Source organism: Tachypleus tridentatus, chromosome 1, assembly GCF_004210375.1.
Source record: "Tachypleus tridentatus isolate NWPU-2018 chromosome 1, ASM421037v1, whole genome shotgun sequence".
NCBI lineage: Eukaryota > Metazoa > Arthropoda > Merostomata > Xiphosura > Limulidae > Tachypleus > Tachypleus tridentatus.
Genome location: NC_134825.1, coordinates 179,553,348 through 179,581,015, shown reverse-complemented (window position 1 = coordinate 179,581,015; position 27,668 = coordinate 179,553,348). Strand labels below are relative to the sequence as shown.

The following is a 27,668-nucleotide window of genomic DNA, read 5'->3' as shown; positions in this document are numbered from 1 at the left end:
AAACATATTCCCTGTTACGTTATCAATTATAAAAATATATTATGATTGTGAATGAAATGCCCACTAGTATAAAAACCAGGTATTTTACATAAAAGTAGCCATTTTTTTCTATATAATATTTGAACAAGTGATTGTTCACTCTAATCTTATTACACTACTGACAGTGTTACCTTCACCATTTCAAGGGCCTGCTGCACTTTATGTATGTTACGACTATGTTTAAATTTATATGTCAGTTTTACATTTTTTCCTTTAATAATTCGCAAAAGAAAAACTCTACAAATTCGTCACAATAAAGAAACATTTTTTTATATTTCTCGTCAGTTCATGAAATAAAATATGGTATTTCACGAACTACTTCACTGAATAATACTTCGGCAGGATGTTCAACACAGGTCTGAGACTGGGAAAAGTCTCTCATGGTATAAACACCATTTTTTTTAAATTGCAGTTCCATGTTTTTCTACAGCAGAACAAGAATCTATAGAAGTAATCGGTCTTTCAACACAAGATGTGAAGGTATGTTGAGGTGTAATTGTTGTTCTATTTATGTGTTTATCAGAAAAATTCCCACATAGTGTACGGTCAGTTGAGAACTCACATGCGATTTTACTATCAATATAAAAATGAACAAACCAAATAATTCTTGTGGCTATTTGTTGTTAAGCACAAAGCTACACATTGATCTATCCTATTTGTTAACACCCCAGAATGACTGAATCCCGAATCGTAAAACTGTAAACTCATATGATAACCAATGACTCAAGGAAGGTATATATAGTTTTATCTCGTTACGAGAAATAGTTTATATCTTTATAGAAGTGACCCTGAAAGAAAACTAAAGTTTACAAAAATGAAATGAATTAACAGCTTTAATTAATATTCTCAAATTCAAACTAACGTATACAAATTAGCGACAAATTATAACGATTGAATATAAATAAGTAACACTGGTTTATATATGACAAAATAACATGTGTTAGGTGCCTTTAATTCATTGTAATAAGTAGGAAGTAAAACATGTCGATCCACCAATATAACGTAGGATTTCATAATACTGAGATGTCATCGTTATGGTTCAGAATATTTTGAAAACAATTTATGTTTGATACTATAATATAGAGTCAGTACTTTACAACGGATAATTATAATAATTGACAAAAATAATGAAAAATGAGTCTCACACTCACTTGTAAGTGAAACTAAATCAGAATGAAAGATTGTGAAAATACTTTAAAACACCTAGTGTAATAATGTTGTGGAGCATTTCTATACAGAATACAGAAGACACAATAAGAATGACGTTGAAATCCCACTATTCGGTTAATAAGAGTTGTCCAAGAGGTGGTGGAAGACGATGTTGACTAGTGTATCATATCAAAACTAGAAACAGTTAATTCTAGTTTAAAATTATGTGTAGTTTTTATTTTTATACGAGATAACAAAAGTTACCGAACTTTCTCAACAAGAAACTAAAATGTAAAAGTGTAATTCTTACTCTCGTGAACACATGGTGTTCATGTCTCACCTGTTGGTTAACTGTAATTATAACTTATTTTGTCAGTACAAATACTCTATAGTAACATTTCTCTCTCTTTAAAATGTGTCAGCTGTTTGTTTGTTTCCTTCAATACGTTATATAATAGACATTTTTTTTAGTTCGGAAGATGTTATACAAGACATTTAAACATTCTTACATGTTTACTTGTTTACATTTCGTTAAATATTAAATATGAGCATTCTCTATTGTGTTATAAATTACAAAATACAAAATTATAGTTAATAATATGTCCACCAGAGTCTACATTCCAGACATTTTACATTCCAGTTGCTACTAATCTCTACATTTTGTTGTAACCTACACTAAATTTCCAGGACAGATATATCAATTGTATTCTTATAACACAACAGTAACTGGCTACTTTACATTTCTCCATCTGCCTCTGATTCACACGTGAGTACAATAACAAAGTCTTAATGTTAATATTATATTTTTCCTAAATTTTAATGGTTCATCTGTGATTCAGCAACAAGTGTGAGAACTTACAAATCTATATTTCGTTATTAGGTGCTTCAAGTTGATTCTAATGATAAAACAATAACTCACTAAACACTCAAGCAACAACATATTATTATGATACATGAAAGAAAATTTAAGTTTCTCGCTACTCTGATGCCAGAAGGGTTGTTTTAAAACAATCACCAATAGTGGCATTATTTCAACAATATCTTCTTGTTCCTGTTCACAATGTCAACTAATTGTATTTTGTTCATATTCTGAACTGTTTGTTTTTTGTTATAATAATGAATTTTAAATGGCAGACTGTGATATTTTTTGACGTAAAGAAACGACATAAATATTTGAAGACCTTTGGCTTCCTTTTTAAAAATTAGCTAGATCTGTTTAAAACATGCTGTAAGGACTTTGAACAGAAACATGAAGAAAGCTAATAACGTAAGTTTCCAACTATATAGTCCTAAGTTCAAGGTCAACAAACAGTTAAATTTATTGGTAGTACCTTCTCTAGTAGACTCACATGGAATGTTTACTTTTAAGAAGTATGCACCTAAATCAAATGTAAACTATCTTTACAAAATCGGCAGTTATCTGAACAGTGCAATAAATTATGTTAATATATGAAATGTGTGTTTGTTTGTTTTTGAATTTCGCACAAAGCTACTCGAGGGCTATCTGTGCTAGCCGTCCCTAATTTAGCAGTGTAAGACTAGAGGGAAGGCAGCTAGTCATCACCACCCACCGCCAACTCTTGGGCTACTCTTTTACCAACGAATAGTGGGATTGACCGTCACATTATACGCCCCCACGGCTGGGAGGGCGAGCATGTTTAGCGCGACGCGGGCTCGAACCCGCGACCCTCGGATTACGAGTCGCACGCCTTACGCGCTTGGCCATGCCGGGCCATGAAATGTGTGCAAGGTTGATATATGAATATTGTAACGTGCAGTATGTCAACTGTCTTTTGAAAATGTTCAAAGTCCTCTTAAATTATATTCAGATTATTCTATATTATCTGGGGCTGAGCGTTTTGTTCCCAAATGTAAGCGTGAGAACTGGATTTACTGGCTCATGGTGTTTATCTACATTCGTGTAGGTGGGTCGTTAATGAAACCTCACCACTCTGAACCAACCAATCAAAAAATATTATGTATATAAAAACGGCTGGTATGGGTAGAGAAAGCACTTCATAATTTTCTCTACAAGTTCGTTTTCTCGTCATTACAGATAATCAAGAAACATTATAATCATAGTTGTTATCTTTATAACCGTTACAGTTGAAGTGTTTGTGCTTTCCTTGAACATTTTCCCACCTTTCTATATACGTAAATAATCATTGATGACGAAAAAACCCACTTGTAGAGAAAAATACATATGTAAAACAGCTGGTTTGGGTTGAGAAAAATTTTACGTAGAAAAGCAAACAACGTTTCAACCTTCTTCGGCCATCGTTATGCTCACAAAGAAAGAAAGACATAACTGACCGATAGATGACCACATGTTTGAAAGGGGTTGTGTAACTGAGTGTAAGAATGTAGAGGGCGTGCTTAGATGTTTGATTATATTTGTAAATATTGGTGTAAAAATGTTCCATTGTATTGGTTTACTTTGGGCTTGTGTTCTTGTATAAGTGAGGCTTCTTTAATTTTGCGTTTGTTTCTTTATTTAGCATTTGAGTTTTTTCTATGGTTATGTTGTGTTTTTTGGATTTGCAGTGTTCGAAAACGTGTGAAAGTGACTTTTTGTGTTCTTTGAATCTGGTTTCAGTTTTTTTACTTGTTTCTTCAACATAAAAATCTTGACAGTTATCACAGGAACTCTAAAACCATGATAATAACCAAACGATATCTAGTGTGTGATTTTTCAACGATACAAATTTCGCTTTCTAAATACCGTTTCAAAAATAAAATTAATTTTATATTGAAAATTTTCTAATCCTTGATGTTTTCATTCTTGAATAACTTCGCATCTGACAACCAAGACCAACCCGAGATATCAACCAAAACACACAGAAAGAAAGTTTAACAGTAGATAGAAAAACGTTAGTTACCATGTATGTCCCGAAATATCGATTTGTAAAATGAAAATAAAATATCATTTTCTGACAGCATGATAATAAGAGTTATTCAATCAAGTACTTAAGGTATGTACTTAGTATAATATTCATTAAAATTATATTATAAATAAAAACTTTCTAATTAGATATAAATATTACATTACCCAAGACTGTTTAATTATTAGTTACTTCAGCTACATTTTATTGGAATGTAAACTCTACTGAAACATAACTATTATAGTTTTAATGAGATACACAGTTCTTAGAACATCGCAGCCAATCAGAATGACTCCATTAACAGTTGACGTCAAGAACCAAATTACAGTATTATAGAGACATGCAGAGAGATAAACACTGAGCCAGTAGGAAACTGTGAGTCAATATTTGTTATTTATATGTAAAACATTTCTGTTAACGTGGCTCATGCAGTGGTGGAATAACTATAAAACTGTAAATGGAAGTTGTGTGATTAGAGTAGAATGGATGTAAGTAGTCAAAACTGTTTGAAAACCCTCACACACAGTTTACATGTAACGGATATACACATATAGTTTATATACAAATAAATATTTGTTATTTATATGTAAAACATTTCTGTTAACGTGGCTCATGCAGTGGTGGAATAACTATAAAACTGTAAATGGAAGTTGTGTGATTAGAGTAGAATGGATGTAAGTAGTCAAAACTGTTTGAAAACCCTCACACACAGTTTACATATAACGGATATACACATAGTTTATATACAAATAAATATTTGTTATTCATATGTAAAACATTTCTGTTAACGTGGCTCATGCAGTGGTGGAATAACTATAAAACTGTAAATGGAAGTTGTGTGATTAGAGTAGAATGGATGTAAGTAGTCAAAACTGTTTGAAAACCCTCACACACAGTTTACATATAACGGATATACACATATAGTTTATATACAAATAAATATTTGTTATTCATATGTAAAACATTTCTGTTAACGTAGCTCATGCAGTGGTGGAATAACTATAAAACTGTAAATGGAAGTTGTGTAATTAGAGTAGAATGGATGTAAGTAGTCAAAACTGTTTGAAAACCCTCACACACAGTTTACATATAACGGATATACACATATAGTTTATATACAAATAAATTGTCTGGAACACACCTAGCTATTACAACATTAGAATAAACGAACCTCAATGAACGCTATTATAGCCACTACTTAGATATTTTAACACAAAAACACACAACACAGGTGTCTATATAGATATTTCATTTATTTCACTAAGGTATACAGGCTGCATAGATGAGTTTTCTACCCTAAATCATGTAGACGGGCTGTTTGTTACTTTGGTATACTATTAAAATTCTCAGAAAGTTACACGAGAATTATCTGCGCTAGTCGTCCCTAATTTAGCTGAGTGAGATCAGAAAAAAGGAAGATAATCATCACCATTCGCTGCCAACCGTTGGTTACATCTTAACTTACAAATTGTGGGATTGCCCATCTGGCCATACCGAGATTAACCGTCACTTGTAAAGCCTCTATGGATGAAAGGGCTTGCAAGATTTATCAGAGGAGGATTTATATTTTATAGGAATGTATATATTGTTCACAGTTCCAACTTTTAGAGAATTAAACTGTATAGGATTCTGAATATAATTACAATAAAAAAAACGTATCGTTATATCACAGTGTAAGAATATGTTTCGTGTAAAATAACTGGTCCGTAATAATTCTGATGATACTTCTGTATGAGAGACGTTTAATAAAACACTAAATGACTTCCTGTACTTGTTTGTTTGGTTTGTTTGGGAATAAAGCACAAATCTATTCAATGGGCTATCTGTGCTCTGCCCACAATAGGTAACGAAACCCAGTTTTTAGCGGTGCTTCCTGCACTTTAACAGGTTGGTTCTGTTTCAAGTTACGGAGTTAAGACAATTACATATAATATGCTATATAATCAAACTAAGAAACTAATTAACCGTATAATAATGATACAGTACACAGACTGCCAGCTATCAGACATAACACTATCTTTGGATCAGTAAATAAAAACTTACTAGTCTTTTAAAATGTACTATTTTACTCTTTTCTATGTGTCATGTAATTTGTAAGAGAATTATATAGAGGTCTGTAGAAAATTGCTGTAGAAAACAACGGCTAAGTGTCGAATCCACACAAACTGGAATCGCCTGTTTATGGAAAATTTTTTTAATAAGAATGTGCAGATGACCTCGTAACCCCCATAAGTGGAGGTTTCTCTAAATTCCATACCTCCATGTAGTATCATAAGCTTTCTAAAGGTCAAATAATGTTGACACAACATGTTATCAGTTGAGAAAAGCTTCTCAAGTCGAATCAGGTGGCCTAAAATAGAGGGCCAGAATCTATATTATAAGAAGAGGTGTTAGATTCATAGAATCAATATTAACTTCACATGTGAACAGGAAGAAAGTAATCAAATATCACTTCTTAACCTCAAAATTACAAGAACCGACACACAATTTAAAACAGAAATCCACCGAAAAATCACCCATACTGGACTATACATTCCTTGGGCCTCAGCACATGAAACAAAACAAAAACTCAACATACAAAGAAATCAAATAAACAGAGCTATAAAACTATGCTCATCAGATAAAATTAACGATGAATTAGACAAAATAAAACAATACTTCATGAACATCAATAAGTTTCCTCCACAAACCGTAGAAAACATTATACGTACACACCTAGTCAGAAAGCAAAATCAACCAACAAGAGTAAATACATTTCACGAATCAAAAAATCACGAAACCATATACTGCTACATACCATATTTTCCCGACATCAGCAGACAAATAACCAACATTTGGCAAAAACTAGTAACAAAATATGACATTCCAGTTAATACCAAATTTATTCAAAACCAGGCACAAAACTGAGGTCTATACTATGTAAAACTACACTGACAAACACCACACCAACATTATTTATAAAATACAATGTGACAACTGCCACGACTTCTATATTGAGAAACAAGTAGAAAAATGAAATCCAGATTCAAAGAACACAAAAGTCACCTTCACACATTTTCGAACACTGTAAGTCAAATAAACACAACATAACCATAGAAAACACTCAAATACTAAATAAAGAAACAAACATAAACAAACGCAAAATTAAAGCCTTACTTGTACAACAACTTAAACCCAAAATAAACCAATACAAAGGAACGCCTTTATACGCTAAACATGCTCGTTCTCCCAGCCGTGGGGGTGTATAATGTACGGTCAATCCCACTATTCGTTGGTAAAAGAGTAGCCCAACTGTTGGCGGTGGGTGGTGATGACTAGCTTCCTTCCCTCTAGTCTTACACTGCTAAATTATGGACGGCTAGCACAGATAGCACTCGAGTAGCTTTGTGCGATATTCCAAAAAAAAATAAAAAAAATTACAAAGTCCCCTATGACACAGCGGTAAGTTTAAGTTGTTAGAACATTTAAATTCTGTGTATTATTCCCAAGACAGACAGACCAGTGTGGCTTTGTTTTTACAACAAACAAATAAAGTCTTCAGATATTTATACAATTCCGTCATGTCAAAGAAATAAAACATTCTGTTGTTCATCTTTATTCTTATGAAACTCTTCAGAACCAGTGAATATTAGAAACATCACGACATGATTTAAACATATTGGTTATAATTATAGAAAACTAGATGTCCTTAATTTTATGCAACATATATGGTTATACTTTGGTTTTATTTGTAAAAAAAAAAAAAAAAATTCCAATTAATCAACGCTACCTAAATTTGCTAGTAAAAAGATTTAATAACTAGTTGATGAATGAGAGAGGAAATATTAATAATGACAAACGTCAGCTACAGCTACAAACGTCTGTGTTATCCTGTCTGTTAAACACCATATAATACCTTCAGCTACAAACGTCTGTGTTATCCTGTCTGTTAAACACCATATAATACCTTCAGCTACAAACGTCTGTGTTATCCTGTCTATTAAACACCATATGATACCTTCAGCTACAAACGTCTGTGTTATCCTGTCTGTTAAACACCATATAATACCTTCAGCTACAAACGTCTGTGTTATCTTGTCTGTTAAACACCATATAATACCTTCAGCTACAAACGTCTGTGTTATCCTGTCTGTTAAACACCATATAATACCTTCAGCTACAAACGTCTGTGTTATCCTGTCTGTTAAACACCATATAATACCTTCAGCTACAAACGTCTGTGTTATCCTGTCTGTTAAACACCATATAATACCTTCAGCTACAAACGTCTGTGTTATCCTGTCTGTTAAACACCATATAATACCTTCAGCTACAAACGTCTGTGTTATCCTGTCTGTTAAACACCATATCATAACTTCAGCTACAAACGTCTGTGTTATCCTGTCTGTTAAACACCATATAATACCTTCAGCTACAAACGTCTGTGTTATCCTGTCTGTTAAACACCATATAATACCTTCAGCTACAAACGTCTGTGTTATCCTGTCTGTTAAACACCATATAATACCTTCAGCTACAAACGTCTGTGTTATCCTGTCTGTTAAACACCATATAATACCTTCAGCTACAAACGTCTGTGTTATCCTGTCTGTTAAACACCATATCATAACTTCAGCTACAAACGTCTGTGTTATTCTGTCTGTTAAACACCATATAATACCTTCAGCTACAAACGTCTGTGTTATCCTGTCTGTTAAACACCATATAATACCTTCAGCTACAAACGTCTGTGTTATCCTGTCTGTTAAACACCATATAATACCTTCAGCTACAAACGTCTGTGTTATCTTGTCTGTTAAACACCATATAATACCTTCAGCTACAAACGTCTGTGTTATCCTGTCTGTTAAACACCATATAATACCTTCAGCTACAAACGTCTGTGTTATCCTGTCTGTTAAACACCATATAATACCTTCAGCTACAAACGTCTGTGTTATCCTGTCTGTTAAACACCATATAATACCTTCAGCTACAAACGTCTGTGTTATCCTGTCTGTTAAACACCATATAATACCTTCAGCTACAAACGTCTGTGTTATCCTGTCTGTTAAACACCATATCATAACTTCAGCTACAAACGTCTGTGTTATTCTGTCTGTTAAACACCATATAATACCTTCAGCTACAAACGTCTGTGTTATCCTGTCTGTTAAACACCATATAATACCTTCAGCTACAAACGTCTCTGTTATCCTGTCTGTTAAACACCATATAATACCTTCAGCTACAAACGTCTGTGTTATCCTGTCTGTTAAACACCATATAATACCTTCAGCTACAAACGTCTGTGTTATCCTGTCTATTAAACACCATATGATACCTTCAGCTACAAACGTCTGTGTTATCCTGTCTGTTAAACACCATATAATACCTTCAGCTACAAACGTCTGTGTTATCTTGTCTGTTAAACACCATATAATACCTTCAGCTACAAACGTTTGTGTTATCCTGTCTGTTAAACACCATATAATACCTTCAGCTACAAAGGTCTGTGTTATCCTGTCTGTTAAACACCATATAATACCTTCAGCTACAAACGTCTGTGTTATCCTGTCTGTTAAACACCATATAATACCTTCAGCTACAAACGTCTGTGTTATCTTGTCTGTTAAACACCATATAATACCTTCAGCTACAAACGTCTGTGTTATCCTGTCTGTTAAACACCATATAATACCTTCAGCTACAAACGTCTGTGTTATCCTGTCTGTTAAACACCATATCATAACTTCAGCTACAAACGTCTGTGTTATTCTGTCTGTTAAACACCATATAATACCTTCAGCTACAAACGTCTGTGTTATCCTGTCTGTTAAACACCATATAATACCTTCAGCTACAAACGTCTGTGTTATCCTGTCTGTTAAACACCATATAATACCTTCAGCTACAAACGTTTGTGTTATCCTGTCTGTTAAACACCATATAATACCTTCAGCTACAAACGTCTGTGTTATCCTGTCTGTTAAACACCATATAATACCTTCAGCTACAAACGTCTGTGTTATCCTGTCTGTTAAACACCATATAATACCTTCAGCTACAAACGTCTGTGTTATCTTGTCTGTTAAACACCATATAATACCTTCAGCTACAAACGTTTGTGTTATCCTGTCTGTTAAACACCATATAATACCTTCAGCTACAAACGTCTGTGTTATCCTGTCTGTTAAACACCATATAATACCTTCAGCTACAAACGTCTGTGTTATCCTGTCTGTTAAACACCATATAATACCTTCAGCTACAAACGTCTGTGTTATCCTGTCTGTTAAACACCATATAATACCTTCAGCTACAAACGTTTGTGTTATCCTGTCTGTTAAACACCATATAATACCTTCAGCTACAAACGTCTGTGTTATCCTGTCTGTTAAACACCATATAATACCTTCAGCTACAAACGTCTGTGTTATCCTGTCTGTTAAACACCATATGATACCTTCAGCTACAAACGTCTGTGTTATCCTGTCTGTTAAACACCATATAATACCTTCAGCTACAAACGTCTGTGTTATCCTGTCTGTTAAACACCATATAATACCTTCAGCTACAAACGTCTGTGTTATCTTGTCTGTTAAACACCATATCATAACTTCATCTACAAACGTCTGTGTTATCCTGTCTGTTAAACACCATATAATACCTTCAGCTACAAACGTCTGTGTTATCCTGTCTGTTAAACACCATATAATACCTTCAGCTACAAACGTCTGTGTTATCCTGTCTGTTAAACACCATATCATAACTTCAGCTACAAACGTTTGTGTTATCCTGTCTGTTAAACACCATATAATACCTTCAGCTACAAACGTCTGTGTTATCCTGTCTGTTAAACACCATATAATAACTTCAGCTACAAACGTCTGTGTTATCCTGTCTGTTAAACACCGTATAATACCTTCAGCTACAAACGTTTGTGTTATCCTGTCTGTTAAACACCATATAATACCTTCAGCTACAAACGTCTGTGTTATCCTGTCTGTTAAACACCATATAATACCTTCAGCTACAAACGTCTGTGTTATCCTGTCTGTTAAACACCATATAATACCTTCAGCTACAAACGTCTGTGTTATCCTGTCTGTTAAACACCATATAATACCTTCAGCTACAAACGTCTGTGTTATCCTGTCTGTTAAACACCATATCATAACTTCAGCTACAAACGTCTGTGTTATTCTGTCTGTTAAACACCATATAATACCTTCAGCTACAAACGTCTGTGTTATCCTGTCTGTTAAACACCATATAATACCTTCAGCTACAAACGCCTGTGTTATCCTGTCTGTTAAACACCATATAATACCTTCAGCTACAAACGTCTGTGTTATCCTGTCTGTTAAACACCATATAATACCTTCAGCTACAAACGTCTGTGTTATCCTGTCTGTTAAACACCATATAATACCTTCAGCTACAAACGTCTGTGTTATCCTGTCTGTTAAACACCATATAATACCTTCAGCTACAAACGTCTGTGTTATCCTGTCTATTAAACACCATATGATACCTTCAGCTACAAACGTCTGTGTTATCCTGTCTGTTAAACACCATATAATACCTTCAGCTACAAACGTCTGTGTTATCCTGTCTGTTAAACACCATATAATACCTTCAGCTACAAACGTCTGTGTTATCTTGTCTGTTAAACACCATATAATACCTTCAGCTACAAACGTCTGTGTTATCTTGTCTGTTAAACACCATATAATACCTTCAGCTACAAACGTCGTTTGTGTTATCCTGTCTGTTAAACACCATATAATACCTTCAGCTACAAACGTCTGTGTTATCCTGTCTGTTAAACACCATATAATACCTTCAGCTACAAACGTCTGTGTTATCCTGTCTGTTAAACACCATATAATACCTTCAGCTACAAACGTCTGTGTTATCCTGTCTGTTAAACACCATATAATACCTTCAGCTACAAACGTCTGTGTTATCCTGTCTGTTAAACACCATATAATACCTTCAGCTACAAACGTCTGTGTTATCCTGTCTGTTAAACACCATATAATACCTTCAGCTACAAACGTCTGTGTTATCCTGTCTGTTAAACACCATATCATAACTTCAGCTACAAACGTCTGTGTTATCCTGTTTGTTAAACACCATATAATACCTTCAGCTACAAACGTCTGTGTTATCCTGTCTGTTAAACACCATATAATACCTTCAGCTACAAACGTTTGTGTTATCCTGTCTGTTAAACACCATATAATACCTTCAGCTACAAACGTCTGTGTTATCCTGTCTGTTAAACACCATATAATACCTTCAGCTACAAACGTCTGTGTTATCCTGTCTGTTAAACACCATATAATACCTTCAGCTACAAACGTCTGTGTTATCTTGTCTGTTAAACACCATATAATACCTTCAGCTACAAACGTTTGTGTTATCCTGTCTGTTAAACACCATATAATACCTTCAGCTACAAACGTCTGTGTTATCCTGTCTGTTAAACACCATATAATAACTTCAGCTACAAACGTCTGCGTTATCCTGTCTGTTAAACACCATATAATACCTTCAGCTACAAACGTCTGTGTTATCCTGTCTGTTAAACACCATATAATACCTTCAGCTACAAACGTCTGTGTTATTTTGTCTGTTAAACACCATATAATACCTTCAGCTACAAACGTCTGTGTTATCCTGTCTGTTAAACACCATATCATAACTTCAGCTACAAACGTCTGTGTTATTCTGTCTGTTAAACACCATATAATACCTTCAGCTACAAACGTCTGTGTTATCCTGTCTGTTAAACACCATATAATACCTTCAGCTACAAACGTCTGTGTTATCCTGTCTGTTAAACACCATATCATAACTTCAGCTACAAACGTCTGTGTTATTCTGTCTGTTAAACACCATATAATACCTTCAGCTACAAACGTCTGTGTTATCCTGTCTATTAAACACCATATGATACCTTCAGCTACAAACGTCTGTGTTATCCTGTCTGTTAAACACCATATAATACCTTCAGCTACAAACGTCTGTGTTATCTTGTCTGTTAAACACCATATAATACCTTCAGCTACAAACGTTTGTGTTATCCTGTCTGTTAAACACCATATAATACCTTCAGCTACAAACGTCTGTGTTATCCTGTCTATTAAACACCATATGATACCTTCAGCTACAAACGTCTGTGTTATCCTGTCTGTTAAACACCATATAATACCTTCAGCTACAAACGTCTGTGTTATCTTGTCTGTTAAACACCATATAATACCTTCAGCTACAAACGTTTGTGTTATCCTGTCTGTTAAACACCATATAATACCTTCAGCTACAAACGTCTGTGTTATCCTGTCTGTTAAACACCATATAATACCTTCAGCTACAAACGTCTGTGTTATCCTGTCTGTTAAACACCATATAATACCTTCAGCTACAAACGTCTGTGTTATCCTGTCTGTTAAACACCATATAATACCTTCAGCTACAAACGTTTGTGTTATCCTGTCTGTTAAACACCATATAATACCTTCAGCTACAAACGTCTGTGTTATCCTGTCTGTTAAACACCATATAATACCTTCAGCTACAAACGTCTGTGTTATCCTGTCTATTAAACACCATATGATACCTTCAGCTACAAACGTCTGTGTTATCCTGTCTGTTAAACACCATATAATACCTTCAGCTACAAACGTCTGTGTTATCCTGTCTGTTAAACACCATATAATACCTTCAGCTACAAACGTCTGTGTTATCTTGTCTGTTAAACACCATATCATAACTTCATCTACAAACGTCTGTGTTATCCTGTCTGTTAAACACCATATAATACCTTCAGCTACAAACGTCTGTGTTATCCTGTCTGTTAAACACCATATAATACCTTCAGCTACAAACGTCTGTGTTATCCTGTCTGTTAAACACCATATCATAACTTCAGCTACAAACGTCTGTGTTATTCTGTCTGTTAAACACCATATAATACCTTCAGCTACAAACGTCTGTGTTATCCTGTCTGTTAAACACCATATAATACCTTCAGCTACAAACGTCTGTGTTATCCTGTCTGTTAAACACCATATAATACCTTCAGCTACAAACGTCTGTGTTATCCTGTCTGTTAAACACCATATAATACCTTCAGCTACAAACGTCTGTGTTATCCTGTCTGTTAAACACCATATAATACCTTCAGCTACAAACGTCTGTGTTATCCTATCTGTTAAACACCATATAATACCTTCAGCTACAAACGTCTGTGTTATCCTGTCTGTTAAACACCATATAATACCTTCAGCTACAAACGTCTGTGTTATCCTGTCTGTTAAACACCATATAATACCTTCAGCTACAAACGTCTGTGTTATCCTGTCTGTTAAACACCATATAATACCTTCAGCTACAAACGTCTGTGTTATCCTGTCTGTTAAACACCATATAATACCTTCAGCTACAAACGTCTGTGTTATCCTATCTGTTAAACACCATATAATACCTTCAGCTACAAACGTCTGTGTTATCCTGTCTGTTAAACACCATATAATACCTTCAGCTACAAACGTCTGTGTTATCCTGTCTGTTAAACACCATATAATACCTTCAGCTACAAACGTCTGTGTTATCCTGTCTGTTAAACACCATATCATAACTTCAGCTACAAACGTCTGTGTTATCCTGTCTGTTAAACACCATATAATACCTTCAGCTACAAACGTCTGTGTTATCCTATCTGTTAAACACCATATAATACCTTCAGCTACAAACGTCTGTGTTATCCTGTCTGTTAAACACCATATCATAACTTCAGCTACAAACGTCTGTGTTATTCTGTCTGTTAAACACCATATAATACCTTCAGCTACAAACGTCTGTGTTATCCTGTCTGTTAAACACCATATAATACCTTCAGCTACAAACGTCTGTGTTATCCTGTCTGTTAAACACCATATAATACCTTCAGCTACAAACGTTTGTGTTATCCTGTCTGTTAAACACCATATAATACCTTCAGCTACAAACGTCTGTGTTATCCTGTCTGTTAAACACCATATGATACCTTCAGCTACAAACGTCTGTGTTATCCTGTCTGTTAAACACCATATAATACCTTCAGCTACAAACGTCTGTGTTATCCTGTCTATTAAACACCATATGATACCTTCAGCTACAAACGTTTGTGTTATCCTGTCTGTTAAACACCATATAATACCTTCAGCTACAAACGTCTGTGTTATCCTGTCTGTTAAACACCATATAATACCTTCAGCTACAAACGTCTGTGTTATCCTGTCTGTTAAACACCATATAATACCTTGAGCTACAAACGTCTGTGTTATCCTGTCTGCTATATCGTGATGTAAAAGTTCAAATAGGAATTAATAATATACTCATCATAGACACAGGATGCAACTTTTCGGACTTCCATATATTTTGATTTCTCATGATGTCTCTCATGAATTCCTTGTAAACAGACATTAATGGTGTTTGACAAATGTGTAGAGAAACATGAAGGGGGAGGTCTAGAAATTAATGTACAAAACATTTCTTTAATGGAAATTTCCCCCCGCAGAGTGTGTAGCGCAGATAATATATTGCCCCCCGCTAATATGTATGTTTACCGATTTATAACGTTAACATCAGGGGTTCGATTCCCCTTGGTGGGCTCAGAAGGTAACCCGATCTTTAGAAAACACACACCCACTCACAGACCCATCAGGTGTAATTTTGTCGGTGGTGGAAGAAAAGTCTACACCTTTGTTCTTGTATCATTACATCAGGTTATGAATGTCTGACAGTTGGACTAAACCCGGTATATTCCGACAGTTAGGAAGATAGGTGGTTTTTTACAAGCTGTCTAAGATTTCAAAAGTAGAGACAGCTAGCTTCGTAGGAAATTAACAAATGCAAAAAAAAACATATTAGTGCACTAAGACTCTTACAAATGGCGCAATTATAGAAACAAAAACAGTAATTAATAATGTATCGTTTTTTTTCTTGTTTAAGGTTTTTAAATAATCGAATGACACTTCAATTTTCGTACTGCCCTCTACCTTTTAAAAAGCAATTTTTGAAGTTAACCTGAGAAGTTTTAACGCTTTAAGTTTCCAAGATGATAAATTCTAGAGGCTTGTACAATATTTACAACAATTGTTATATTTCTATAAAACATTTCAAAAGCAATTTCTAGTAAAATATTTTATTCGGAATTTTTATCATTATGTGAAAACAGAAATAACAAGTGATTCAATAACTGATTCAATCAGTTATTAAAACTAAATTATCAGTAGGAACAAAAAGTGTCATAAAAGTTTTATTTTTGGTAAATGTTAAATTTAGATGCTCATCATGGTTCATATTATAAGTACTATTGTATATTTTAATATTCACTGCTTGTGAAGATTTTCTTGTTTCGTATCAATAAAGATATACGAAAAAATGTTTTGTTACTGTGACAGAACAGTATAAATATCTGAACACTTTGTTTGTTATAAGAACAAAGTCACAATGGTGTTTCTGTTGTGTAACTACTTAAACTTATGCTGTACTCTAGGGAGCTGTGTGAAGGTGTTGAGTCAGCCGTTTTAGAATTTAGCTTCATGAATTAAAAAAAGGCCCGGCATGGCCAGGTGGTTAAGACTCGTAATCTGAGGGTCGAATCCCGTCACACCAAATGTGCTCGCCCTTTCAGCCGCAGGGGCGTTATACAGTGACGATCAATCCCACTACTCGTTGTTAAAAGAACAACCTAAGAGTTGGTGGTGGTGGGTGATAACTAGCTGTCTTCCCTTAGTCTTATAATACTTAATTAGGGACGGATAGCACAGATAACCCTCGTGTAGCTTTGCGCGAAATTCCAAAAGAAACAAGCGACTGCTGACCTATTTTTATTATACACTAGTTTGATCATTACAGAGATATTATGTTCAACAGTTCTATCACATATTGTTGATGTTAAATATGTTCTTATCACGTTATATTGTTGTCAACCTATGTATACTTATGGTTAAATAAATGTCTTTATAGACACCTGTGTGTTCTAAAGTTAAAATAACTACGTTTTGTCTATAATATCACACATCGAGACTCGTTTGTTCTAATGTTACAATAGCTACGTGTGTTTCACACGATTTATTGATATATAAACCATTTGTGAATATCCATGAAACACAACTACTTAGATGTTACTATCCATTCTACCCTAATCACACAACTTCATTACCACTTACAGTTTTAAAGTCTTTCCACCACTACATGAGCCACTTTAACAGAAATGAATCACATATAAATAACAAATAATCACTCACAGCTTCCTATTGGTTCAATCTGTCTCTCTACATGTCTCTATAATATTGTAATTTGACACTTGACGTCAACTGTTAATGGAATCATTCTGATTGGTTGTGATGTTCTCAGAACTGTGCATCTCATTAAAAATACGACTATATAAGCTGAGTATCAGGACCATAGTCTAACTGTATATTTACCCTCCGATAAAACGTGGTTGAAGTACCTAATAATTGAACACTCCTTGGTAATATAATTTTTATATCATGTTTGAGAGTATTTCTTTATAATAGTAATTATAATTAATATTAAACAAAGTACAGATCTTAAATACTTATATGAATAATTATTTTTATCATGTTAACACAAACTAATATTTTGTTTTCATTTTATAAGTCAATATTTTACCACAGGCATGATAACTTCAACGTTTTTCTATTCATTGTTAAACTTTAATTCTGTGTGTTTTGGTTGATCGATCTGGTATTGTTCTTAGATATAAACTTTCTTTAATAAAGAAGTTTTTACTTTCATGCTTTATTAAGTTCGAGAAACCTCCAAGAAAAGAAAAAAATCGATATAAAATTATTTTTGTTGTTAAACGGTATTTACAAAATGTAACTTTTATCATATAGAAATCTTTCATTAGATGTTGTCCAGTTATTGCAATGGTTTTAGTGTTCCTGTGATAAATCGGGAACTTGTTTCTTCTGTAACTCTACTTCCGTTCATAAAAAGTACTTCTGTTCTAATATATCTGAAGCTAGTAAGATATATAATTCATGTGCTGTACTAAGTGTCGATCTTTTATTTTAGGCTTTGTTAAAAGTCACATTTCTCTAACTGTATTAATAGTGATTTTAACAGATCGGAGAAATGAAGACTACAACAATTATTATACTTTTGATGTTTACAACACTGTTGGAATCAACTCCAGGTGAGAGAATGAATTCTTTAACACTGAATTCATACAAACAGTTTAAATGGTATGATAGAAATACCAATTATAAGTTACGTTTGTCTGTATCGTTTAAGAAACTGCCACAATGTTTATTTCTTGTTATTAACGGAGGTTTGTAACATAATATTTAATGAAGGTAAGTTTATAACAACGACGTGTATCCAAACATTCGAATATTGTCTATATTTTAGAACATGTGAAATTTTTACCAAATTATTGGAAAGTTTCCAAAAATATTAACCGAAACATGTTAAAAACTTCCAGATAAAACTATCTTGATTTGACACGTTAAATTTCATTATTTGTGTAATTATTGATTTAATACCTTTCAACGTACGTGGAAGACAACTAATATAAACTATTACATAACCGAACCAACAAACTAATTACAAATGTGTTACAAAATGTGATATTTAACCATTCTTAATATGTAATATGTCGTTTGAACACCGACATCTCATTCTTCTAGTTTATATTATTTTAATCTCTATTACTATTATTTTATTTTATTACTTTATGCGAGACTGGTGAATGCAGGATAAGAATGACAGATGTAAGGTTCCTCAGTCACCTCCAAAATATAGAGTACATTTTATATCCCACATTTTAGTCTCTACACATTTTTTCAATTTGTATATCATTTTTACATCTGTCTTGGCTTGTTTCTGGTTATAACAAATAAATATCAGAGGTGTTGATTTCCTGTTTTAACCCAGTCCTTAGTTTTGATTCATTTAACTCAACACAAAGCTTATTAATAGAATACTGTTACTTAGAATATTAACAGTATTAATATTCTAGCCACACACACACACTTTCCGTTGAGCAACTGGTAAGGTGGAGAACTTATATTACTAAATTCCGGGTTTCGATTCCCTGAGTGTTTTGAACTAAGATAGATCTTAGCTTTGTGTTTAACAACAAGCAAAAACAAGAATTATTTATTTTATTGATAACAAAATTACATATGGATACTAAAATATCCTCAGAATATATCGCTTCCTTCTACGCTTTAAACCACAGGGTTCCAGTTAAAGATTCCACCTCCAACTCCAACTCCATTACCACTACGACAACAATATGAAGGAGGAACATCACAATGAACAAAATTTGTTGCACATGCGATGTCATCTTGGAAATTCCCTTCTAGTTCAGGTAGTAAACAAAGTAACGTCATTAGAATATATATCACCTATAATATTTTATAATGATTTTTTAATCGTCACTGTTTATCTACTTGTGAAGCCTAGCTAATAAACATTATATTCATAAAACTGTTAAAATTACGTCAATATCAAGATCAACCGTTAATGTTACAGAACACGTCACAAAAAATAGTCATATTTAACAGTTACGTTATTTAACGAGTTTGTCAGTAAAATCTATTGTTAATCTTTAAACCAATCTACTTTGTTTCTAGAACAGTATCTTATATTAAATTTCAACTTTCCGTAGCGTCACTAAAAGTACATAAAAAATTATCTGCAAAAACACATTAAAGTGATTCTCCGTTGCTTACCTTATACCAGGGGTGTGCAACATTTTTCGTCGGTGGGCCATATAACCAACTTCATCAATCAAGCGGGGCCACTTAAAAAACAAGCTTATTCGTGTACATGCACAATAAATTAAAAAATCTCAAAATGCAAGCAATAATATTTTATATTTTTGCATGAGTGATCATTTTAGTGCGACACTTGAAATTTAGAGTCCTTGCAGAGCTTGTCAATATCAGCTTTGACAGAAGTGGTTGCCACTCTTAACTGACTGGTCAAATGTTCATCAGTCAGCTGACTTCTACATTTGGTTTTGATGAGCTTCATTTTGGAGAAAAATTGCTCACAGCAGTAGGTGCTACCAAAAAAGGGAGGCAATTCTTTGTGCATGACGGGACAAATTGGGAAACTTTTCACGTACACAGAGTTTGTAAAAGTCTAGCAAACTGTTTTCAGAGAATTTCCTTTTAGTGTCCATGTCAGCCTGCAGTTCAATGAGTTCCATTTGGCAATCATCAGGACTGTCTTCCACTGCCAAATCAAAGGTTGAGCGAACAATTTCAATCTAATTTCAGTTTGTCTGAAATCTGGAAATCTGTTTGCAAACTCATCACGCAGCTTTTGTACACTGGTTCCATATTTGGTGCAATCCAGATTAGGAAATTCCAGTTTCCTGGTTGCAAGACATGTAAAATGGGTCAATATGGCTCTTCTCAACTGAACCTGGAAAAGTTCCAATTTCTTCTCAAAAGCACAAATATGCTCAAACAACTTCTTCACAAGTTGACTTTTCCCTTGTAGTTTTAAGTTTAAATCAGACAGATGCTGTGTAATGTCTGTGAGGAATGCTAAGTCATTCAGCCAGTTCTCATTGCTCAAGAAGTCCACATTCTGACGTTTGCTCTCCATGAAGAACTTAATCTCCTCTCGCAGATTCCAGAATATCTTCAAAGTAGCAGCTCTACTAAGCCAACGTACAGCAGAGAAGTACAAAACATCTGAATACTCACTGTCCAGCTCATCTAAAAAAGTTTTAAATTGTCGATGATTTAATCCTCGTGTTCGAATATAGTTTACGCATTGGACGACATTTTTCATGACTTCTGCAAAATCCAGAACTTTGGTGCACAAGCTCTCTTGGTGAATAATGCAATGGCTTACAACTACGTCTTGTGCTCCAATTGCAGTTAGACATTTCTTGGTGAATCCATTTGTCCTACCTGTCATGGAAGGAGCACCATCTGTTGTAACACCACATAATTTATAAGGATTCAGTTCAAACTTTTCTACAACCTTAAGCACTTGTTCACAAATATCCTGTCCTGTGGTTGTGGAGGAAAGGCTTGCCATATCTAAAACTCTTCGAAAACATCAAAGCCTGCAGTAACAGCTCTGATGAAAATGACAAGTTGGGATGTGTCATTGATATCAGTGCTTTCATCAAAGCCAGACTGAAAGCTTCACACGAATTCAATCTCTCTTTCAAAGTTTCTTTGATGTCCTCTGAAAGATCTTTTGTCCTGCGTGAGACAGTAAAGCGGGAAAGGCTAGTTTGCTCCACCAAATATTTTTCTCTGGACATGCATATTCTGTGAATATTGTTAAACAATTTTTAATAAATTCTCCATCACTGAAAGGCTTTCCCTTTTCTGCCATACATTCACAAAGCTTAAAACTCAGTTTTGTCACCAGTTCTGAATTTTTCTTGAAAGTGGAAAACACCTTGTTGCTTTTCAATGGATGTTTTAAATGTTCAATTTTGTCCTTTCGTGCCTGACCAACAATTTCATCAAACTGGGAGGAGTGCTTAGTTGCGTAATGTCGCTTAATATTGTACTCTTTCATGACTGCAATTGTAGTTTGACAGACGAGGCAGACAACACCTTGATTATGTGGGACAACAAGATATTTTGTGCACCATTCACTGTTGAATAACCTTCCCTCATCATCAATTTTTCGTTTCTTAACTGCTGACATTTTACTAGCCCTGAAATCAAAACAAAAATTATTCTCACGAAAATAGCAAAGTAGAAAAAACATAGAATTTATTTACACATGGAACCTCTTATGGACAGAAACACATGTTTCTAAATTGGCATCCGATCATAGTCTTCCGGTACTTAAATTAATTGAGAATAGCAAAATACAGTGTGACCTCGCCTATTCGCGGTTCGCCATTCGCGGCCCCGCATATTCGCGGGTTATGCGCGAACTGCGTTTTGTAGGTCACAGAGACTGAAAGGGCTTTTCGAGGAGATTTCTGTTGTATTTACTCAATCAAGCCGTTTTATCAATTGTCGTCTTCACCAAACAAGATTGGACTGCTATTGGCTGACTGCCTCAGCTTCCCCAACAACGCAAACGGCAAAGCACAGCCCGGTAACGCACGGTACAATTTAGTGAAATACATAACAGTATGCAATATTGCTACATTATTACTGCATCAATGAGTATAAGTATCATTAGTGTTTGGGAAGCATTTCATATAGTATATAATCGCATACATATACGTTTTAAAACTGCGTCCAATATTCGCGGTTTTCGCTATTCGCGGGAGGGTAAAGAACGTAACCCCGCGAATAACGAGGTCACACTGTACATAGAATCAGATGCATCTGAAAGCAAAAATTTTAATAAATTCAGTAAAGTCACAACAATATGCTAAATAATAATCAATTTACCTTCAATCTCTTGTAGTAACTGTAAAAGGTAATAAAATTTTCACCAATAATGAATGACGGACAGCAGAGGTTAGGGAAAATTGTCGCCAGCGGGCGAAGGCGAGGTTCAGGACATGACGTTGAGTCGTAGACAATAGTGCTAGTGCACGTCACCTATTCATGCCCTAAGGAGGCCGACCAATCGAATTCGGCCTGCTCCTCTCTAGCAAAGATAATTTTAGAAGTTTGTCGAGTCGAAGCCTGGGAATCCCGTAGGATCGATGCTTTTAAAAATATTCCATTTGCGTTGGATTACAGATCAGGCCACATGGTTAGATTACAACAACTAGGGCCACACTAAATGGCTTGGCGGGCCGGGTTGTGGCCCGCGGGCCGCCTGTTGCACACCCCTGTTCTAGAAGTTAATAAAGTATTTACAAAACAAACAGATTTTTAACAAACGTTGTTGTTTGCAGTTTATCGCTGAAGGACCTAGAGTAGGAACTGAAAATAGTTTACACATTACACATGGAAACGTTTCTTCAGACACTGACCACATGTATATAATTCGACATACATAAGTGTGAAATAGTACATTTTAAAGGATTTGTGAGTTTTTATTTACTGAACCAAATACAGTGTAATGTCTTATAATGGGTAGCAAGTTTAATGTGTTATTAGTATACGGATAATAAGTTTCTGAGTTTGGTTATATAGCAAGTTACATGTGATTATCTTAATGCCGGAACATGAAATAAAACCAATGTGTTAAAGTACAAAAAGCACCGCTTAAAACCGGGATTCGGTACCCATGGTGGGCGTAGCACAGATAGCCCATTGTATAGCATTGTGCTTATTTCCAAAACAAACCAAAGAAACAAGTACAGGAAGTCATTTGGTATTTAATTAAACATCTCTCATACAGAAGTATCTACAGTATTATTATGCACCAGTTATTACATACAAAACATATTCTTACACTGTGATATAACAATATGTTTTTTCTAGTGTTAGTCTATCTAGAATCCTGTACAGTTGAACTGTTGGAACTGTAAACAAAATATAAATTACAAAGAACAGAAAGTCGTTTAGTATCATATTTTGTGTAAGTAATGATAAAAAATGAATAGCAGTGTTAGAGTGCAGTGATTAACCACAGACAACATATCTACTTTAAGCAACGAGACACTTCAAGGTTAGGAGTCCATTTTAAAACATATACAGTTCAAGGTTCATCTTTATTAATAGTTCAACTTCAATTATTGGTATTGAATGTCTCACGCGGTAAAAATGTCTGATAATAAGTGTAAGTTAAGATGTTTAAAATTAATGTTACTAGTTAGTCACATATAAACTAGTGTTGCTTATTTATCTTAAAACATTATAGTTTGTTGTTAATATTCTGATGTATTTTTAGTGTTAAACTGTTAATCAAAAATAAATAATATTTTATACACATTGTAGAGCTGAAGATTTAGTAGATGTTGTTTGGTTGTTACACACTATCAGTAATTGTCTACACTAGCGTCCTCTGTGAAACACTTATAATATTTACCATTAAAATATTACGCTTCATGTACTAGACCAGTGATGGCGAACCTTTTAGAGATTGCGTGCCTCAATTGTGACCCAAAATTATTTTGCCTATTCGAATGTGCCAGGATTTTCATACAGATGACAGTTACTTTCCAATAAAAAACCGACTTTTTGATGAGTATTTTTAATTTTAAAAAAGTCGAATTACAAAAGTTTCAATGAAACTAGTAAATAGCCTTGACTTAAAATTTGTATATTTTGTCTTGAATTTTGTTAAATCAATGCGATCTCTGCGGTTGTGAACACTCGGATAACTTGTTGATTTGAGAGCAGCACTCAGTTCATCTGTAAGCTTGTTTCTTCTGTCTGATTTGATGAAATTCAAAGTTGAAAACAGCTGCTCACAAGCGTAAGATGATCCAAATAAAGTAAGAAGAGCTATTCCAAGTAATTTCATTGACTTAAAATTAATTGGCAAAGAATTCCACACTTTAAGAATTTCATTTTCACACCTCTTTGCAACGTTTTCTTCCAAGATCCCTCCACACTCTATTTTCTCAAGTGTTTTACGCAGAGCACAGAATTTATTACTCCAAGTATAGTTTTCCTGAAATTCAACATACTTCTTAGCAAAGATGCGGGAATCCTATCACGTGCCAGCAATCGTGGCCTTGCGTGCCACCTCTGGCACGCGTGCCATAGGTTCGCCATCATTGTTAACTAGACAATTTATGTTTTACATTAGTTTTATCAGCAGACAAACCTTATACTATATGTTCAACAGTTCTATCAAATATTGTTAATGTTAAATATGTTCTTATCACGTTATATTGTTAACAACCTATGTATTGTCGTGTATAACTTCAATTAAATCGGTCTTTGTAGAGATCGTCTTTTCTTGGACGGAGAATTTGGTTTCCAGGAGAAGACGTTAGAACTAGATCTACAGGCTCGTGGTGTTTTCTCACGTGCGCTGTCGCTGTGTTGTCTGCTAGTTTTACGACTCAGAACCAACAAATCAACAAACATTACAATCTTATTTGTTTTCATAAATCTTCAAACAAACATCGATGTTGCTGTACCCATTAAAATATTTTTGTTTTCCATTTTCACAAAGCACGAGCAAAACTCGGTTCTCTGACAACCTTAGAACAAGAAAATTTCTTAATATCTAAATATGTGAATCGGTTCAAACGTCTTCTGTGAGAAAGAGAAGTATCTTGTTACTGTTGCCGAAATGTATGTCTACCGGTACAGTACGGTCATGAGGTAATCTAAGTGTAATACAGGTCACACCAAGCTTTCTGTCATGTAAGAAAGAGAAGTATCTTATTACTGTTGACGAAGTGTATGTCTACCGGTACAGTATGGTCAATTACCAATAACATTTACCACAACTACCTATTTAAAATTGCAATAGCTATGTGAAAGAGTAATATATGTAGTGGTAATAAATACTGAATATGTACTTGTGACTTCTGCTAAGTACAAAAGACAATAGAAAGAATTTCTAATGTGATATTGAATAGCAACATCTGTTATGGTAATCATCTAGTGTCAAACACCTGTTGACATATTGCCAGGGAAATAAACTTGAGTAATAATGAACAACAGTGGCTTGAATAACAATATCCAACATCAGAATCCCCTAATTTTGTTGTGGATGTTTTCAATAAAACAACACGAGAAATGCACAAGCTGTAGTTTCCAATTGATATATATACTAGTAAAACACTGGATTTTATGATAGCTAAAAATGAAGAACTTAGACAATTTCATACTGTGACATAATTAAGGATGGGGAAGTAAGTTTAAAAGTATTGTCAGTTTCTTGCAGAAATCTCAGTGGAGTCCTGTAACACAATAAATATCATTTGAAATAATTTTATAGTGGAATCAAAATGGTGAGTTGTTGCTTGTGTAAACTGTCAGCAATAGATCTACAGTTTTATTTGCTTACATTTTTTTATTTTCTCTATTTGTGGATTTTAAATACCTAGTTTTTAATTATCTCCTATGTTGATTTTTTTAATGCACAGCAATGAGAAAATATGTGTTTAGAGTGAGACATGACCCCCACTAGGCACGTATAAAATATGTGTTTAGAGTGAGACATGACCCCCACTAGGCACGTATAAAATGTGTGTTTAGAGTGAGACATGACCCCCACTAGGCACGTATAAAATGTGTGTTTAGAGTGAGACATGACCCCCACTAGGCACGTATAAAATTATTCCAGTAGATAAACAGCTCTTTCAAGTAAAACAAGTGTTTAAAACATCTCTTTAAATAAAGAGTTGTGTCTTTTGAAGTAATTATTTCTCAAGGTTTTGTGTAAACTTGTTTTACATAAGTCCACTCAGAACAATTTTGCATCTGTTATGTACTTATAACCACATAACACATCTTTCACTGAAAAATAATTAATTTTTAAGTAAGTCATGGACATTCACAGTATTCCATATAGCATATCTGTCAATGTTGTGGTTCAAAATGCTCAGTCGATTTTGTTGTAGTTTTGTGTAACAATAACATGAATAAAAAATAATATGAGTAATATAATAATATATAATATAAGTAGGCAAATTTTAATTTTGTCTCAACAATCATGAAATTATGTATTTTGCTTATTATCAATCTTTTGGTGGTCCAATCTATTTACAAGAAAGGTTTTCACTGGTGTTTCAAGAATAAGTCTACTTTTAAAGGTTTTTTTACCCAAATGATTAGAGATCACTAAAAGGCTTAATAGAGATATCCTAGTACCACAGATGGTACTATTTTAGAGTAAGGCTGCATTCTAAAATTAAGATGATTTTTCTAACTTCATGGTCATTGATTTTTTGTTCTGTTTAAAGTAAAATTGTTTTTAAAAGATGCACTTTGTAAACTTGGGAGGATTTTTTATTATTTTCAGTGAATCCAGTTTCCAATTTTCTGTAGTATAGCATTCGAGACAGTTATTTCTCATAATTATGTCTTCACAGAGAGGTGTACTGTATTTCAAGATGGCTGGTATGAGTATTACAATAAATTTGAGAACAATGTTTCAACCTTTTTAGGTCTCTTAGGCCTTCAGGATAACAAAAAGAGTTTTAATACCCATACTAGCCATCTTAAGATACATTTTTACTTCACTTGGGTTCCTCATCACCATAAGAGAAATACAGTTTTTCTGTTGTTTCATCTTCTTCCAAACCCTTTTCAATCGACTGCCATACCTACATATCTTGTACTTGTTTGTTTGGTTTGTTTGGGAATAAAGCACAAATCTATTCAATGGGCTATCTGTGCTCTGCCCACAATAGGTAACGAAACCCAGTTTTTAGCGGTGCTTCCTGCACTTTAACAGGTTGGTTCTGTTTCAAGTTACGGAGTTAAGACAATTACATATAATATGCTATATAATCAAACTAAGAAACTAATTAACCGTATAATAATGATACAGTACACAGACTGCCAGCTATCAGACATAACACTATCTTTGGATCAGTAAATAAAAACTTACTAGTCTTTTAAAATGTACTATTTTACTCTTTTCTATGTGTCATGTAATTTGTAAGAGAATTATATAGAGGTCTGTAGAAAATTGCTGTAGAAAACAACGGCTAAGTGTCGAATCCACACAAACTGGAATCGCCTGTTTATGGAAAATTTTTTTAATAAGAATGTGCAGATG

The 27,668-nt window shown here is 34.1% G+C and overlaps 2 protein-coding genes and 1 long non-coding RNA gene across 12 annotated transcripts in view; 2 read left to right on the top strand and 1 right to left on the bottom strand.

Annotated features, from left to right (window-relative positions):
• Window positions 1-27,215, top strand: part of LOC143231650 (uncharacterized) — a 28,983-nt gene extending 1,768 nt beyond the window's left edge. For 3 of the 6 annotated variants that reach the window (XM_076466221.1, XM_076466212.1, XM_076466202.1), the window contains exons 3-5: window positions 452-519; window positions 18,192-18,273; window positions 24,875-27,215. In XM_076466221.1, the coding sequence (XP_076322336.1) occupies window positions 456-519; window positions 18,192-18,273; window positions 24,875-25,130 (402 nt within the window). In that variant the 5' untranslated portion in view covers window positions 452-455 and the 3' untranslated portion in view covers window positions 25,131-27,215. Of the gene's footprint in view, window positions 1-451; window positions 520-18,191; window positions 18,274-19,320; window positions 19,453-24,874 lie in introns of all 6 variants that reach the window. The other 3 variants (XR_013017102.1, XR_013017104.1, XM_076466230.1) reach the window with 3 other exon arrangements.
• LOC143231689 (anoctamin-9-like) overlaps window positions 1-27,668 on the top strand; it is a 368,893-nt gene that overhangs the window by 165,404 nt on the left and 175,821 nt on the right. The window lies entirely within an intron of this gene.
• LOC143231704 (uncharacterized) overlaps window positions 1-27,668 on the bottom strand; it is a 390,747-nt gene that overhangs the window by 213,859 nt on the left and 149,220 nt on the right. The gene's annotated exons all lie outside the window — the stretch shown is intronic.